The 17615-nt window shown below is 35.2% G+C and overlaps 1 protein-coding gene across 1 annotated transcript in view; it reads right to left on the bottom strand.

Annotated features, from left to right (window-relative positions):
* The window catches only part of DNAH12 (dynein axonemal heavy chain 12), a 94681-nt gene that overhangs the window by 14004 nt on the left and 63062 nt on the right, over positions 1–17615 (bottom strand). Inside the window, exons 49-63 of the mRNA XM_014057186.2 lie at positions 16169–16345; positions 15816–15947; positions 14848–14937; positions 13742–13882; positions 12616–12857; positions 11985–12132; positions 11147–11292; positions 9945–10159; positions 8152–8344; positions 7333–7525; positions 6168–6340; positions 5604–5744; positions 3394–3552; positions 2470–2614; positions 930–1080 (exon numbers count right to left, since the gene is read on the bottom strand). Of these exons, the coding sequence (XP_013912661.2) occupies positions 930–1080; positions 2470–2614; positions 3394–3552; positions 5604–5744; positions 6168–6340; positions 7333–7525; positions 8152–8344; positions 9945–10159; positions 11147–11292; positions 11985–12132; positions 12616–12857; positions 13742–13882; positions 14848–14937; positions 15816–15947; positions 16169–16345 (2446 nt within the window). The remainder of the gene's footprint in view (positions 1–929; positions 1081–2469; positions 2615–3393; positions 3553–5603; positions 5745–6167; positions 6341–7332; positions 7526–8151; positions 8345–9944; positions 10160–11146; positions 11293–11984; positions 12133–12615; positions 12858–13741; positions 13883–14847; positions 14938–15815; positions 15948–16168; positions 16346–17615) is intronic.

The raw sequence follows: 17615 nt of genomic DNA, 5'->3' as shown, positions 1-17615 counted from the left end.
GCTCATGAAAAGCACTTTTAAAAATTTATTTTTCAAGAAGATAATGAGGTAAAAGCCAACCTCTGAGAGAAAGCAATTCCAGAGTGAGGAGGATAGAACCAAGAAACTCTGCTTTTGGATTTCTGCCCCTTTAACATTTTCTGGGGAAGAATCTGCAGCATCTCTCTTGGCTTGCAGATTCAGCCTGAAGCAGTCAGCCCCAAAGATGTATAATAGGGATCCCTAAACCCTAGGCAACAGATGGATATTGTGGCCAGTTAGGAACTGAGTCAAATAGATGGAGGTGAATGGTGGATAAGTGAGTGAAACTGAAACCATCTGCCTCCCCTAGGTCCATGGAAAAATTCTCTTCCCTGGCACTAAAAAGGTTAGGGACTGCTGACCTAGAATACCCAAGTCATAAAGAGCTTTATAGGTGAAAAAATAGCACCTTAAATTGGGCCCAGAAACCCACTGGTAGCCAATGCAGCTCATGGAAGCTAATGTTATACTGCTGCAGCAGACTTGACTGGTTTGTAGGTGAGCAGCTGAATTTTCCATAAATTGTAATTTCAAATTAACTTTAAGGCAGTCATACGTGCAACAAATTGAAGTAATCCAAATGAGAGATGATAAAGGTTTGACCTATCCTTGCCCAGATTCTGGTTCAGGAAAGTTTTGACTATACTAAAGCTGCTCAACTTAACATACATATCCTGACAAATATTTGCTTGTAAAGCAGGACATCTGATCATTATCAAGTGCCTTCAGAGGATTATTGCGTTCCACTCTCTTGCCCTGGCTAATGCATCAGTAATACATAAAAGATCTAAATTATGTTTTGCGATGACTATTGATAAAGATGCTCAGCAACTTCACATAAAAAATACGCAAACTAACAAGAAGCTTTTGTAAGGAAAAAAACCCCCAAGTATAATGAGTGAACTTACTTGCCATAGGATCTGCTCCTGGAGACAGCACAAAGATTAAAGGGATTGAAGAATTTGAATCTAAGTAACTTTTTGTTAGATCAAAAGGAGGTGGCTCAACAAATTTCTTTCCAAGTTTATCAGTCACAAAGGTTGTTATAGCTGGTGTAATCTGTTTTCAAATAAATTGTCAGCATAACATAGGATTTGCTATAAATTACTCATTTTTTTATTTCAAGGCAGCTTAACTGGTAAATATTTAATAATTTAAATATTTAATAATTCAAACAAATCTAAATATTGCATGGTAAATTATCACAATGATCCAAAAGGCTTACATATTGGCAGGCTTGTTTTTTCTACATATTTTAGGAATAGATTTTAAATTGTTAGCTTTATAAGCTGTAGTACTGTTTTCTTTCCTTCTTATTTTAAAATGAAAAGTGATTTAAACAGTGTTGAATTAAAAAGTTAAACGACTAAAACAGGAAGAGATTTTATTTCAACATAGAGTGTATAGAATATTGGAAGGAAATAGGTGCGCTAGTACATTTGCTTAACTCTTCACTTTTTAGAAAGAAAATATATAGTTGATTTCACATTTGCTTACCTGTGATGCATGACAATCTAATATTATTGTAATAGTTTATCAATGGGTATAATAAGAAAGTTCAATTTCTCTTTGAATTTAATTTGAAAATGATTTTTTTACTTTGACTCTTTGCAATTAATGGGATTCTTTTTTGGGCAGCTATCAGTGTCAAAACTAAATCTGATTTTGAATAGTCTTTAACAATATTGGAGCAATTCAATTCTGAAGGAATGCTCTAAAACGTTTGCAAAATTTGAAAATGAGTCAAAAATATGGTTCCACCACAAAATCGCGGAGGACAAAATCGCGCTCGACGAAAGCGCGCATTTGTCGTCATCACAGCGCGATGAAAACATCGCGCTGTGATCGAAAAAATGTAAAAATAAAGCTAAAACCTTACCCTAACCCCCCCAAACCTAACCCTAAACCTAACCCTAAACCTAACCCTAAACCTAACTGTTAACGTAACGCTAAACCTAACGCTAACCCTTAACCTAACGCTAAACCTAACGCTAACGCTCTAAACCTAACCCTAACCCTTAACCTAACCCTAACCCTAACCCTAAACCTAACCCTTACCTTTATGTGAATCGGCTTGCTTTAATTTTAATTTTATTTCAATTTTTAATTTTTTTCGTCGTGCTGTGATGACGTCACATGTGCGCTTTCGTCGAGCGCGATTTTGTCCTCCGCGCTTTTGACAGGTCACGAAAAATATAGCTTCTTGGTAGCTTAGTCAGCTAAAGCATTTGTTATTCAGTGCATTTATTGAAATGCTATTGATGTTTCTGAGATTTTACATTGACTAGAAGATTATTTTTTGCATTTTGTATTTGTACTGTTAGCTGTTTTGAATGTTTACATTTAGCAAAATGCAAGATAGACATAAAATAAATGGAATTATATTTAGGAACGCAAACAACAGCTACTTAATTAATTCTCAAATTATGTTACATAAATCATCTTTACCTTGTCAGGTCTCAAGCATCGGAGAATAATCATTTTCTTTATCTCATTTAATTCTGTATTCCATGGTTTGGGTAAAGGAACTGTCTGGGGTTCTTTACTATCATAAATGCTACGCCATTCATTGGGTTCTGAAGTCACGTGATCCCTATAACAATAAAATAAACTTGAAAGATTAGATTTCAAATTTATACAAGAATAAAACTCTTGTGGATGTTCTTCTAGAGTAAGAGTGGTGAGGTCCAGTTCGTTTGGAAAGCAATGGCATAATATCTTTTAAGTTTATTTTGGTTGTAATATAATTTAAAATCTCTTTGCCATCATGCTTCCAAATGATTGTGTTCTTCCACTGGTACTATATTTTCTTATTAGATTTTTTTCATAGTAGAGTAGTATCATTGGAGTGGGGTTATTATATTCTGTTTCTCACTTTCTGAGTGAACCAATTATTTATAAAAATTAAATAATAACATTATGTCACATGCTTCATCCTTATTCACAAAATGATAGTTTCCCCAGAAACCACTTGAAGACTTCTTTTTCATCTTATTATATCATTTTCTTTGACTTTTTATTCTTTCCTCTGCCTCTCTCCAATTTCTGCCACTTTTTTTTTCTCCAGAAAATGTACAGTTCATTCTTTACTGCATGCTTCCAATGCGGCAATGTGGTATTTCTTCACATAAAAAGGCAGGCAATTTGTGCCCTTGCATGCTACATGAAGGCCTCACATCCATGTTACAGTTTTTTCAGCAAAGACAGTGTATAACAATTGTCTTATTGAGACCTCAGAGAAGAATTTGGGTGAGGTGGAAAGCAAAGTTACACCTTTTGCCTGTTGATTTGCACAAGGCATACTATGACTTCTATATCAGAAAATGCTTATCCCCACCCCAAAAAACAATGATAAAAGAGTTGCTATTGTACCGTAATCCTTTAAAAGCAGGCATATCACTTGCACGACATATTTCATCCCAGCTTTTATCTTGTAACCAAGATGGATCAGGGTTCTTGAATTTGCTCTTGAGACCAACCCCTCCAGTTAATAAAAACATAAACTCCTGATGTTCCATTTCTTTCCTAGCTCTGTTTTAAAAAAAAAACAGCCATGTACAATTTAAGTAACACACTATTATTTTAGATTAAAATGCAATTGATCTATTATCAACTAGAAGTTATGCCAGAATTCAGTAGCCATTATTGTTACTAAACTTCACTATGGGTAGTCCTCGACTTACAACCATTAATTTAGTGTCCATTTAAAGCCATAACAGCACTGAAAAAAGTGACTTATGACTGTTTTTCACACTTACAACTGTTGCCGCATCCCCAAGATCACATGATCAAATTTTGGATGCTTGGCAACTGGTTCATATTTATGACATCTGCAATGTCCCAGGGTCATGTAGTCACCTTTTGTGACCTTTGGACAAGCAAAGTCAACGGGGAAGCCAGAGTTACTTAACAACGTTACCACTGTATTTTTTGGAGTATAAGACGCACCGGAGTATAAGACGTACCATGGTTTTGAAGAGGCAATTTCTTTTTAAAAGTAGGTAGGTAGATAGAGGGATAGAGAGGGAGAGAAATACAGTAGGTAGGTAGGGAGAGAAAGTAGTTAGATAGGTAGGTAGGTAGGTAGGTAGGTAGGTAGGTAGGTAGATAAAGGAATAGAGAGAGATAGAGTAGGTAGGTAGGTAGGTAGGTAGGTAGGTAGAGGGAGAGAGAGAGAGAGAAATACAGTAGGTAGGTAAGGAGAGAGAGAGAGAGAGAGAGTAGGTAGGTAGGTTGGTAGATGTTTCCAGGTGTATTTATCCATGTGCTGGAGAAGGAAATAGCTGACAACCTGCAGCACCTAAGACTTGTTTCTGCTGGCACAGCATTTGATCAATGTAATTCTCATCAATCACTCTAACTAAAGAGCTTTTTGAAAGGGGGAAAACAGTTTTTGCACTCTGCAAACCTCCCCAAAACGGCCACTTTTTTGCAAAAATGGGCCCATTTTTTGTCAAAAAAATTGCATGCATAGCCTTATGGAGGCTTATAGAGTGCTGTTGACGGCTGGGGGGCAACAATGGTCCATTTTCTGCTCATTTCTGCCCTCCCCAGCCCCAGGAGCATACTGAAAGCTTCCATAAGAGTATGCACAGCCATTTTGGTGAAGGGGCAGAGCTTCAGGAGGCAAAAAAAACGTACCCAGATTTTCAGCTCTTTTTTTGAGGAAAAAAGGTGCGTCTTATACTTTGAAAAATACGGTAATTTAACAATGCAGAGATTCATTTAACAACTGTGGCAAGAAAGGTTGTAAAATGGGGCAAAACTCACTTAACAACATCTCACTTAGCAACGGAAGTTGTGGACTCAATTGTGGTTGTAAGTCAAGGACTACTTGTACCATTAATCCCCAGGTGGCTTCAACGACTCTCAAATGTTAATGACTAGATAACTGAAAACAGTATAAATCCTTGCTACCCCACCAGTTAATTAGAACTGAAAAAACTTCTCAGAGGAGAAGTGAAAGATCTTCAAGAAAAATCAAGAAAGTCCAGTTGCCATTTGAAAAAAAACACCTTTGGGATAACCATGACCTGGTTGACTGAGAACCTCCATAGACATTTTACCATTAACTTAAGTGATTAGAGATCCTTTGACAATGAAGACTTCATGGGGTAAAAAAAAAAACAGATACCATGTTGGAATCTCTATGTGACAAGACTGCATGGCATGTTCATGTCAGGGTGTATGCAGGCTTTGAGTGCGATCCTGTAATATCGGTAATGGGATGGAAAGCCCAAAAATGCCAGCAAAGATTCCTACAAGAAAAACTAATGAGGCAACATTGAAAGACTACATGAACTATAGAAGGGATACAACATAGAATAGAAATAAACTGAAAGGATTTGGATAAATGATATATTTCATAAAACATTTAATGGGACTGAATTACTAAACCTCATCTCAATTTAATCCTAGTTCAATTTGTTCTTGTGTGCAGATGCATTTTAACAGCTTCTTTGCACCAATGATTTGCAAGTGCAAACATGCCACTATTTGAAATACATTTCCTAATATTTAAGATGCTACAAGATAAATAATTAACACTCTCTTAATATATTAAAATTTCTAGAGTCTCTTACATCAGAAGATTACAGCAGAGTAAAAATGAAAACAGCAACTTATCCTTCTCAAATAGGGAGCGACAAACATTGCAATACAAGTTGTATGTGAAATGGTCATTTAGATACCGTAGCCTTTTTTCCAAAATTTTGGACTTGTTGCTATTAAAAATAGAAACATGTATTTAGAAAGTGCATACCCTTTAAATAAAATATCGTTATACATATTCATATATTGATTTAACTGGAACATATTGCAATATCTACAATATGTGCACCTGACTAGGCATATGTAATTAAAAAATAAAAGGAAAAAGAAAAAGAGGGAGAAAAAAATATTGATTTCCTAAGAAGGTCTGGTGCTATTAAATATTTATCTATAACTTGAAATGATTGTTTAATTAATTTTTTATACTGCCAATTTTCCCTATAAAGCAAATGTGGGTGGTTTACAGATGATAAATGTTTACATACAAACAAACAGAAAAACAACTATTTTCAGAAAATAATGTACTTGGAACTATAAATAGGTTTTAAACAGACATATTTCGAAAAATGAAATATTTGAACACAATTGCTGCTCACCTATCATGAATAGAGTTGATATAAAGGTTTACAAACCAACTGAGAGAATATTGGTACATTGGGTCTATATTAGCCAGATCAGCAATACTAAAAAACAATACAGATGAATGCTTTGCAATGGGTCTGTAGCCTTCTCGAGACTGTGCTATTTTAATTTCAGTTTTTTCTGCAATCTAAAGAAAATACATTCCTTAATTATTACCATAAATTCTAAGCATCAAACAAAGCCTTTTCTTTCTACAGTGTTTCTTGCATTATACCATCACAATGGCCAGTGCCCTGTTTATTACCTGCTACAGCAAGTCCTATAATTAGATTTGTGTGTTTGTATAAAACATGAATACCCACACAGAATCAGAAAAAGTTGAGAACTTTCTTGTATATTACAAATGTTCTAGGCTACTTTATGCTAGCACATTTGTAAAGCTGACTACATCAGTATCTTTTGAGGTTTAAGGCTAAAAGTCAAAGAACTATTTCAAAGATAAAAAGCAATTCAACCAAAGAGGAAAACTATTTAAATAGAGATGGAAAACCACTTAGATGTTCTTTTCAGAAAAGCATTGCCCTGTTTCTACCACTCCCCTGACTCCTAAAACAATTCCTTTTAGTAAGTGCTTGTATTTGGGAAAGGGTGGAAGCAACAGGATATTCAAAAGAAAATGTCTTTTTCATCCTGCCATGCTTTCTTTCCTTCCATCATCCAGGTTAACAATGTGACGGCACATTGCAAATTTTTAGAATGACAATTCCAATATTTTTTCCCACAAACACCCTCTTAGTTGAAATGCTGATATTAGCACTAAAGATTGAGTCAAGTTCAATAACTAGGGAGCCAAACTTTTGATTCATATTAAAATTCTAAGACTTTTAAACACTGGTGTGATCTTGTGTGTTGAGTTTTATAAGTTCCATATGTTTGATTCCAAGTTTAAGCATTGATGTTTTCCCCCTTACATATCTGATTCTTATCTGCCTGGACAAGTCACTGCATTTTTCTTGGCAAGATTTTTCAGAAGTGGTTGTCTCTATCTCCTGACTAAGGTTGCGCACAGAATGCTACTGTTATTACAGTATTGCTGTGCACCACTAGAGCTATGTTCAGCTTTGGAATCAACATATTAATCATATATAGCTATTATTTGCAAAATCTGAAGTTACTTACCTGCTGTTTCTTTGTAATTTCATTAGACATTATTTTTGCTGAGTCCAAGATAGTAATTGCACTCTCATCTTCTAAAATATTACCTTCAGAAGACTGCAATGTTTCTAAAATTTTATTTTCTATATCTTTTAGTTGTTTTTTATTAGCAGCTGATTGAAGGATAAGAGCATTTCGTTCTTCCTCTAATTCTGGCCTAAAATGACAAGCCCACTTTTTTGTTAGTGGATTTTTTGAGGTTCTTTTGTCCTTTTTATATCAATGTTCTGTTGGCCACAATTATGTTTAAATATCTCTTTTAAAAAATTATACAATGTAAAATATTCGCTTTTGTTCTTCATTATTGAATTAAATGATTCGATAAAACTATTAGTAGACTCATGCATGTTTTTTCATATCCTATTTAGTTCAGTCAAACTATCAAAGTTAGGATAGGCTCCATACTGGCAATTGCAAGAGACATGTTATCATAGCTTCAATACCTTGAAGTCTGCTGCTTCCTGTAATTAAATCACCTTAGTATTCCAAATATATAACATTGACAAAGATTTCTTCTATTACCTCATACCTATTGTACAAGGAAGAATGCAGGCTTCAGCTCACAAGTTAATATCCACTTCCCCTATTTTTTTAATAAAAAATAAATAAATTTGGTCTCTTTAAAAATCTATACCTATTACTTAATTGCCCATGCATGTGCATATGCACATGTATATACTTATATGTATGCATGCATGTTCAATAATTCTTCCTGAATTAGAATGAAATTGAATTTTATTTTATTTATGAATTAAACCTCCTGAGGAAAATTAAAACACTTACCTTTCTTTGGCAACAACTATGCCTAAAAGTTGATCTTCAAGTCCTTCTGGAGTAATCATGAAATTTAGCAAGGAAACTTTTGTTGCTAATTCAGGTAAATAATGTGGATTCCTTAATTTGGTGGTAATATAAAATTTGAAATCAAAAGAATATTCAATTATTGTTTCACCAAGTCGAATGCAATCCATGCCACCTAGTGTTAAAGAAAACGAAGTATTTGTTCTATACAGCAGTAGCCTTTAATTGGCAGCAAGTTTAGCATATGGTAGTTAAAGAGATTATAAGAGTATTCATGTTGAATGATAGTTTGGGATACCCCTGGATTTATGTAACACTGGTTCCATTTCTCTCTTGCACAACTAGTTTTAAAATAGCATTTTAAAATAAAACAAAAGAAAAGAAAAGAATAGTACTGAAGCCCCAAGGTTGCTAATTGAAATGTCCATGGAGTTCCCAAATGTAGATAGATCTGTGCTTGGTCAGGTCACCAAAATGCTACAAATTGAAAGTTAACAATACATACATATTGTGCTGTTTTTCCTTGTCCCCCTTGATTTTATTTCTTAGGCCTGCAAATCCCAAACTGTGGGCCATGGATCCTAGGGCATCACTTTGCATAGTTTGGGAACTGCTAGAAGCTCTGTGAATCAGGAAAATTTGGGAACCTCTACATTATGTTTATCATTTACAACACTTACCCTGATATGTCTTTGTTTTTACATTTTGGTTAAATATGTCATCTTTTGCTTCTGTGATAATCTTATACCTCATGACAGTCCCACTTCCATTCAGTTAATCCCTGGTACATCTTTGCCTTGTCTTACCTCCATCCAAATAAAATAAATCTTTGTACTTCTTTAGATTTGTTTTGCTAAGACTATTGGTCCCTTCCTGGATTTAATCTAACAGTTTATAAATTGCCTTTATAAATCACACCATGGGAATATCTTTTCTGTAATCCCTGTTTGTTCAAATTTCAGAGGGCAAATGTTGGAGACCATTAAAGGTAGGAATTAGATTTATTAGAGATGTCTATTAATGTTGCTTTAACTCCAACTTCATTTTCATTCACCCCTCATAAAGCTCACTTTACTGCCTTTTGAATAATGTTGAAACATAGTATAGAAACCCACTGGTTTCATCTCTTTAGCTAGCATGCATACAATTTATTTAAAAGTTCATGCCTACATAGAGCGGAGAAAATGTATCTTGAACTATTCTGAACTATTCTGATTGAACTGACACTGCTCTTCTGCCCATAATTTCATATCTTTTTAGCACAGATTTTTCTGTAACCTGATACAAAATTAATTAATTAATTAATTAATTAATTAATTGAATTTATAGGCCACAATAAACAATAAAAGGAACAATAAAAGGAAGGGAGAAATTCTACAGAAGTCAGAATAAATACACCTGTCAAAATCCTACTTATAATGGATATTCTATATTTCTTACAAGGAAACAAATTGTCTGCTTTTACTTTCCAACATACTTTGCCTGAATGTTGGAAAAGCAAAAACATACAAAATAGTAATCAATATTATACATGCAACATAACAGCTATGTTGTTACTAAAACAACAGAAGGATAAGGTTCTTCAATTTAAATCTGCAATGCATGCAAATTTAGTTATAAAATCAAAATGACGGTACTGAAAAACTGTGTTACCTTCCATTGTTACTAGGCAGCAGTATATGAGGAATAAAAAGAAACACATTAAACAATGTAACGGACTATTCAAAAATAGTAAATATTTCCTTTGAATATTTAGCCTTTACTATTTCTTGTACCTTGTTTAAAAGTTTGCCTAAGTAACAAAGGTTCCAAGGAAGGATCTATCTCTTCTCCAACATTTTCAAGCAGAAGAGGAGTTCCAAACTGAATGCAATTTTCTAGAGTTCTCATGTAGTCTGAATCAGTAAATTTTATGACGCTCAGTCTGTTCTCTTTCTCAGAATGTTTTATCCATTTATTTGCTTGACCTTGGGGATCAATCATTAGTGGCCTACAAAATAGCATCAAACCTATTAGCATAAAAGTATTAATGTTTTATCCATAAAATTATTAATATTTTTAATAATTTCAGTTTAACAATGAAAAAAAAGATAGTAGTATTGTTTTTTTAAATGTTTAATAATAAACATTTGTGGGAGGAGATGACTTTGAAAATTGACAGAATGGTGCCAAGAACAATCTATGTATTTCACAAAATAACGGATTCTGATATCACTGAATCAATTATCAAAGATTATACTTTATCCATTATTTATATATAAATAATTATTTAAGTATTTATACTTAAATAATATTAAATATTATAGTATACTTTCATTATGGTTAATTTACTTAGTACTGCAGATTTATTACCTCAGGCAACTATTTTTTGGGGGGGATATGTAAATATACCTTCAAGTCAGGCTTGACTCCTAGCAACTGCTTGAATGAGTGTCTCTGCAGTTTTCAAAAGTGGCTTGCCATTGCCTTCGATTCAGAGAAAATGACTAGTCCAAAGTTACCTAGCTGGCTTCATGCCTAAGAGAAAACTGGAACTAGTCTCCTGATTTTCATCTAGTGCCTTAACCACAACACCAAACTAGCTCTCATTTATCATTTTCCTTCCATCCTTCTGAGGTGGTTAAAACGAGGACCCAAATTGTTGAGGGAAATATGCTGACTCTGTAAGCCACTTAAAGAGGGCTGTGAAGCGCTGTAAAGTAGTACATAAGTCTAAATGTTATTGCTATTGCTATTTTACACCCAAGAAAATGCTCTCTATCCTGAAGGAGTAGTTAAAATTGTAGGTACATAGGTATGTTTTTGCATGTAACTATGCATATAATCTTTCTCTATCTCCTTCAATTACCTTAAGGACAAATTGGTGGGCATAAAATAATTAACAACCAACAATACATATAGAAAAGAGAAAAAAATATAACCTGAGATTTAAAACTATCAATATGAATGCTTCAATAGCCTAATGTTAGTTACCTACCAACGTCTCGAATTGTCAACAATCACACCGTTATCTATAGAAAACTGATCTGTTGGAAGACCTGAAATATTCCAGGCTCTAATTTTTATTGGATCGCCAAGGGTCTTACTTAGAGAGAAGTTTTCAGAACATGGAATATTTTTCACCTGTAGGCATAGATAAAGCTTTATTATTAAGCATGTGTACAAAGAGTATTAAAATACATCATGTTAATCTAATCTCATTTTTGAGTAAGTCAAGAGAAATCAAATAGGAAAGGTTAATAGGCAATACCAGGAAAATTTCCTATACTTAAAGCAAGATTTAGAAAAGCATTTCACTTTTAGACTTTTCTATCATATTTTCAATGCAGATTTACCTATTGTTTCCATTATGATATACAATATTAAAATCATAATGCATGTTAAAATTATTTCCATCATGCTAACAACAATATATATACTTATATATATATATAACACCAGGGGTGGGTTTCAACCGGTTCGCGGCGGTCCCCGCGATCCGGTTGGTCGCCGAACCCGGAAGTAAGTAACTTCCGGGAACGGCAAAGGCTCCCCCCCACGCCCGTGCGCCCGCGCGCGCCCGCTCCTTACCTGGTTTTGCCGAATTCTGCACTTCCACGCATGCGCAGGACGCATACAGCGCTGCGCGATCCTCCAGGAGCAGCTGGAGCATCGCACAGACGCTAGTACGCATGCGCGAGGACGCCGCCGGCCTCGTTCCAACCGAACCGGTTGGAACGGGGCGAGAAACCCACCCCTGTATAACACCTATTTTGACAGAGTCATTATTAGAAGACTATGTGTGTTCTAGAAATAAAGCAATAAACTAATGCTACCTTACAGAGTTTGCTCCACTCTTTAGTACATTCTTGTCGAAATCCAGCAGTAAAAGCACCAAGGTATGCTATCACCCCTGCTGATATCAGAACATCTCCTGTCAAATTGTCATAAGTGTTCTGGAGGTCATCTGCAGCATGAGACCATCTAAGGGAGAAAAGGTGAGCGGATTAGCCGAAGTGACATATTGAATAGTTCAGGCGGTTTATTTTTATTTCCTGTTATATCAGTTGTTAAAATTAATTATGTGTGTGAGGAAGAGCTATTAGGAAAAGGAGATGTTATATTTCCTTTGCAGAAGGAATATTATTATTTTATAGATTTTATATGTAAACCACTGAGAGTTTGTCTGGAGTACACAAACAATACAACTAGAGCTTAAAATAAACCTTTCATTATATAGATATTGTAAGACATGAAAATAGCCCCATGTAGCAGCCAAAAATCAATTTAAAACAATTTGTGAATAACTTGTAATGTTATCATTTTTAGGTTGTAAAAAAGTTTTTAAAAAGTAGTAAATAGTATGCAAACTCTTAAATATTGTTTACATTTAAATATCACTGAAAAGTGTGTATTTTCTTCCTTATAATGGTTTTGGTAAAATGAGTACAAAGTATTTTCTCTGACCTTGATTTTTCTCCACCAAGTCCTCCAATCAGCTTTTCTGCTCTTTCCAGCTTTTTAGCGCACAGATCCACTTGGAATTCTAGGCGGGCTTTTTCTTCAGTTTTCTCATTGAAGGTTTCTTGCAATGATTCCAAACGATCTTCAACAGCTTTAAGTTCAGCTCTCTTCTGATTTAATAATGCCATAGTATGTGCTAATGACTGCTGGGCTTCTGCTAAGCGGGCTTTCTTAGGAGCAACCACCTATTTAATAAATTTAATATAGATTGTTATATTCTATAATGATTATGATTTTAAAAACAAAAACAGAAGAAGTTTTAAAATGATTAAATATGACAATATGCAGGGGATTGGACTAGAATACCCCCAAGGTTCCTTCCAGCTCTATTCTGATTAATATGAAGTACTTCCTTCTAGATCAGGGATGTCAAACTTGTGGCTCATGGGCCGGATGCGCCCTACGCTGGCCATGCCCACGCCTGGTTTAGCGAAGGGGAAAAAAGTTGTGATACATCACATGACGACTTGACGGCACGAGTTTGATACCCCTGTTCTAGATCTTTTCTTATTTGCAGTGTAGAACTATTTTCTAACACGGTATGATCTACTCTTCAGATATATTACTGCAGAAGACTATTCTCGTTAAGAAATTATCATGAGATTTCTTACTGCCAGTGGCGGATTAAAGCTCACTGGTGCCCTAAGCACTGACAAATCTTGGTGCCCCCCTCCTTTGTACATACTGTACAAATTTTCATTGGTTTTTTTTCTTTCTCAACTTTGTGGTGCCCCCTTGGGTCTGGTGCCCTAAGCATGTGCTTAGTCTATTTAATGGTTAATACACCACTGCTTACTGCTGATTTGTATACAGAGAGTTTTACAGGGATCTTCACTTTTGCAGTGTTACTGGACTATGGCTAAAATGATTGGCAGAATTATAAACTAGATGTCTATACTATATCCCTTATGCTAAACTAATGTAATAATTATAGTGTGATATACTGAACTTCCATATTTAAAAGCAGTTTATCTCCAAAATTTGTGTTTGCACTGCAAGAGGATCTCAAAAGGATCTGACTAGGAGAAATCATATTTTCAATATAAAAAGAAAACAAACATAATACCACCTTTGCTACACGGTCATAAACCTCCATTGCCATAATCCATTTACATAACCCTTCTGCTGCAGAAGATGCTTTAGCCACTTTTGGAGGATCAAATTCAGGATTAGTTAGATATTCTGAACGAATCTTCAGCATCACTGATACCTACATGAAACATACATTGCATACATCTGAAATACAGGATTCCGTAGTAATAATTCTCTAAATGATTTGGCTATTATTAGACATGCATTACTGAGTAGCTTTTATAATCAAGCTGTAATTTGCTCCCCCTGCTGGTGATCTTGCCCTGGGCACGTTTATGACAGAGATTGATGGATTCTCCTGGTTTGTTCAGCTAACAGGAAAACGTTTAGAGATCACTCTCAATGTGGGAAAGGGCTTGGATTGAGGCTTTAAGGAGATGGCAAGTTCTGACAGATGCCAGATGGCTATGGTTTGGCATAAGATAATTTGCACAAATGTGTTCCGTAGGAGACTATCAACTTCTGGCCAGTGTTTTTTCTCTCTTCTGAAGTAGTGCTAAACCCATGTTCAAAAGAAGCCTAACAATCTGCTAATATTGTCTAATATCAACAGATCAGTTCAGAAAGATCCAGCCTCATTTTCTCCCCCAACTGTAATGTATGTTGGAAACAATGCCCAAGAATTGAATGGAAGGGAGAGGCCAACATCAGTCTAAAGTGGCTAATAGATAATGGGCTAATCCATCCCTTTGAATCATCTGTTCATACCAGAGACTAAATGGTCAGTGAAGACCATTTCAATACAGCCACATAATTTTTTTTATAGCTTGCTGCCTGCTTAAATGAGAACACATTACTTAAATGGTAGAACATGTAGCAATGACTTTAAGCTGTCTCAGATATGAACCAGGCATGATCATGAGCATGTGGTAGGAAAAAAAAGTGGCTGGGGCTTGTTTATGTCCTAGCTAGAAGGAAATAAGAAAGGGCTTACAATTATTATTCTCACATGTGTGATATGTGAATATCTTTCTTCCATTTAAAGAGATGCTGGCTTTTAAAGGCTAGACAAGAAATAAGAGTCTATTATGTTCGCTGTAACTGAATCACAATTTATCATTTTTAAAATATACAAAGACTTACTGGAATGTTATCTTTGTCATATTCTCTCAAATCTTTAAGGAAGTTCATTTCACCTAAAAGTTTTTTGCTAGGTCCCCAGTAGTCTAAAATCTAAAAGAAAGTTACAGAATTATGTTAAATGGTTTTTTAAAAGGTAAAGAGAAAGTGGGAAAATGCAGAGGGTTTCCTAAGGAATGTATAATTTGAATAAAAGGATGCAGAAAAGAATTTGTATGGAATAATATACATGTCATTGACTATATATAGCAAGGACTGTGAATTTGCCCTTCAGGTTCAAAGATAAAAAGTTTTTTTAGAGTTCACATGGATACACAGTTAACTCCTGTTGGCAATTCCTTAAAGCAAACATAACTTTCTCAGGGTTCTGTGGCAACTGTGTGTTTCTAGTAACCAACAGAGCTGCTTTAAGGATTGCTGAGAGACACTACATAAGATGCCCTTTATCTTTAAATCCAAAGCTTTACAGAACCCTATCCTGTACACACTATATGTGTGAAAATAATCTATTTTACATTTTTGAAAAATGCTGAGGTTCCTCATTATAATTTCCCCCCCTACAATCTATTAACAGATGAAATAAAGTGGTAGTTTGTTTCTAATAGTGGAGTGAAACTAGATAATAAAGGAAAAATCCACATTTTAGTGACAAAAAAATTGAATTAAAAAATTGAAAAATTCAATAGTCTGTTATATAAATTAACTCCACTTCCACATTCATAGACATTCTTCCTATCAATAGAAATATTTTACTAAAAATGTATTATGGAACCAATAATCCAATTTACTGTTTCTCTGCACTTTCTCATTTCATGATGAAAACTCATAATTTTAATGGAGGTTAAGTACTGATGAAGAATCAGCTTTACCATACCTACAGCTTTATCTTATTTAACTCTAGGTATATGTTTCCTGTTTATTAAAGTAGATTTTGCCACTAGGAACATTTTGCTTTGCTTCAATTACTTTACCTTGCCTCCAATTCCAGAAGGATCAGCAATTTTTTCTGGTTTTATATCCTTCATGACACAAATGGCAGCCATAACCAGTTTAACTCCAGAAGGTGGATTCTTCATTGATTTTACAATTGTAATATCTGCAGGCTAAAATGATATATATTGTCAAATTGTAGTTTCCAAAATGTCACGTATTTAAATAGATCTGTTCTCTGTTCTTATTGGAAAAGATCAAGAACTAAACTTTGATCTTTTGGAAGGAATAAGGGATGGAATCCTCCTTCAATCAAACAATGAGCAAGAGAATGCTATTCCAACCAAGTCTCTATTTAAGTTTCTTTCATAAGCTCTTACTGTCTTTAACTTGCCTTCAGAGTGTCAAGTGCCGCCAATGCTGCCTCTAGTGCTGGAATTGCTTCAGCAAGGTCACTTTCACATTCATTTTTCAGTGCCTGAGCTTCCGTGGCCTTTTCTGTAGCAAGCTCCTCATCTACTTTTACAGTTCTGCTTTTTGCTTCAACCTCAGCAGATTCCTTCTCAATGATCTAGAAAGTAAAGGCAAAGTAACAAGCAACTATCATGGAACAGATGCACAATCCATTAGATTCATGCATACACTTAGTAAGACAAAATAACTGTTTTGAAAATCTAAGTTTATATTTGGAGCCATATAAAAAGTATTTTAAAAAAAGTTAAACTCAGCATAAAATTAATGATTGCCACTAGAATTATTGTTTGTGACTTCTTATATTGATGTTTTTGAAAGCATACTTCTGTCAAATATATGAGCATCTATGTCAACTGTCTCATTCAGTCATCTAGCAAAGACAGTCTCCTGGCCATTTGTTTTTGCCAAGAGTATACTTTATTGAAGCTTAGGTGGCTACAGAAGTAGCTTAAGATGAATCTGAGGTTTTTCCTTGCAAACAATACAAAGTAACTTTTCTTCTTCCCTCCCCACCCCAGCCATGCCCTGGTTATCTGCAAACGTCCAATTAGGTGCTTGTGTATTGTTTAGGAAACAGGTGCTTAGTTGACCTTGGCTGGTTTAAGCTTCTCACAAGGCTCAGCTAGGCTTCCATCCTTACAGTCCCTCTCCAACTCCTCCCCCCCTCCTCCCCTTGCTGGCTGTCAGCTCATGAAGCTTGGACAGAAGAGATGCAACCAAGACGATATACTAGGAAGGGACAGATTTTTATTAGAGGTAGTCCTTGACTTACCATTGATTGCTTAGCAACCACTTGACGGTACAAAAAACCTTTCAAAAGCTATTTACAACCCATAATACATCCCAAGGGCACATGATCAGATTTTGATACTTGGCAACTATGTCACCTTTATGGCCATTTGCAGCATCTTGTGGTCGCATAATGCAATTTGTGTTATTTTTTCTGCCAGTTTCTGGCGTTTACGTCTGGTTTCCAGGGGAAAAAACTCATTTGGATTTGTTTAACAATCACAGTATTTGCTTAATAATCGCCACAAAAATATAAAAAAAATAGATCCAATCACATGATGCTTTGACTTATGATTTATGGATTTATGGATTCTGGATTAAATTTCAGTTGTAGCAATAGCAATAGCAATAGCAGTTAGACTTATATACCGCTTCATAGGGCTTTCAGCCCTCTCTAAGCGGTTTACAGAGTCAGCATATTGCCCCCAACAACAATCCGGGTCCTCATTTTATCCACCTCAGAAGGATGGAAGGCTGAGTCAACCTTGAGCCGGTGAGATTTGAACAGCTGAACTGCAGAACTGCAGTCAGCTGAAGTGGCCTGCAGTGCTGCATTTAACCACTGCGCCATCTCGGCT

Source organism: Thamnophis sirtalis, unplaced genomic scaffold (genome assembly GCF_051295495.1).
Source record: "Thamnophis sirtalis isolate CommonGarterSnake01/CBP01778 unplaced genomic scaffold, rThaSir2_p1.2 scaffold_3, whole genome shotgun sequence".
Taxonomy (NCBI): domain Eukaryota; kingdom Metazoa; phylum Chordata; class Lepidosauria; order Squamata; family Natricidae; genus Thamnophis; species Thamnophis sirtalis.
This window is presented reverse-complemented; position numbering and strand designations above follow the sequence as displayed.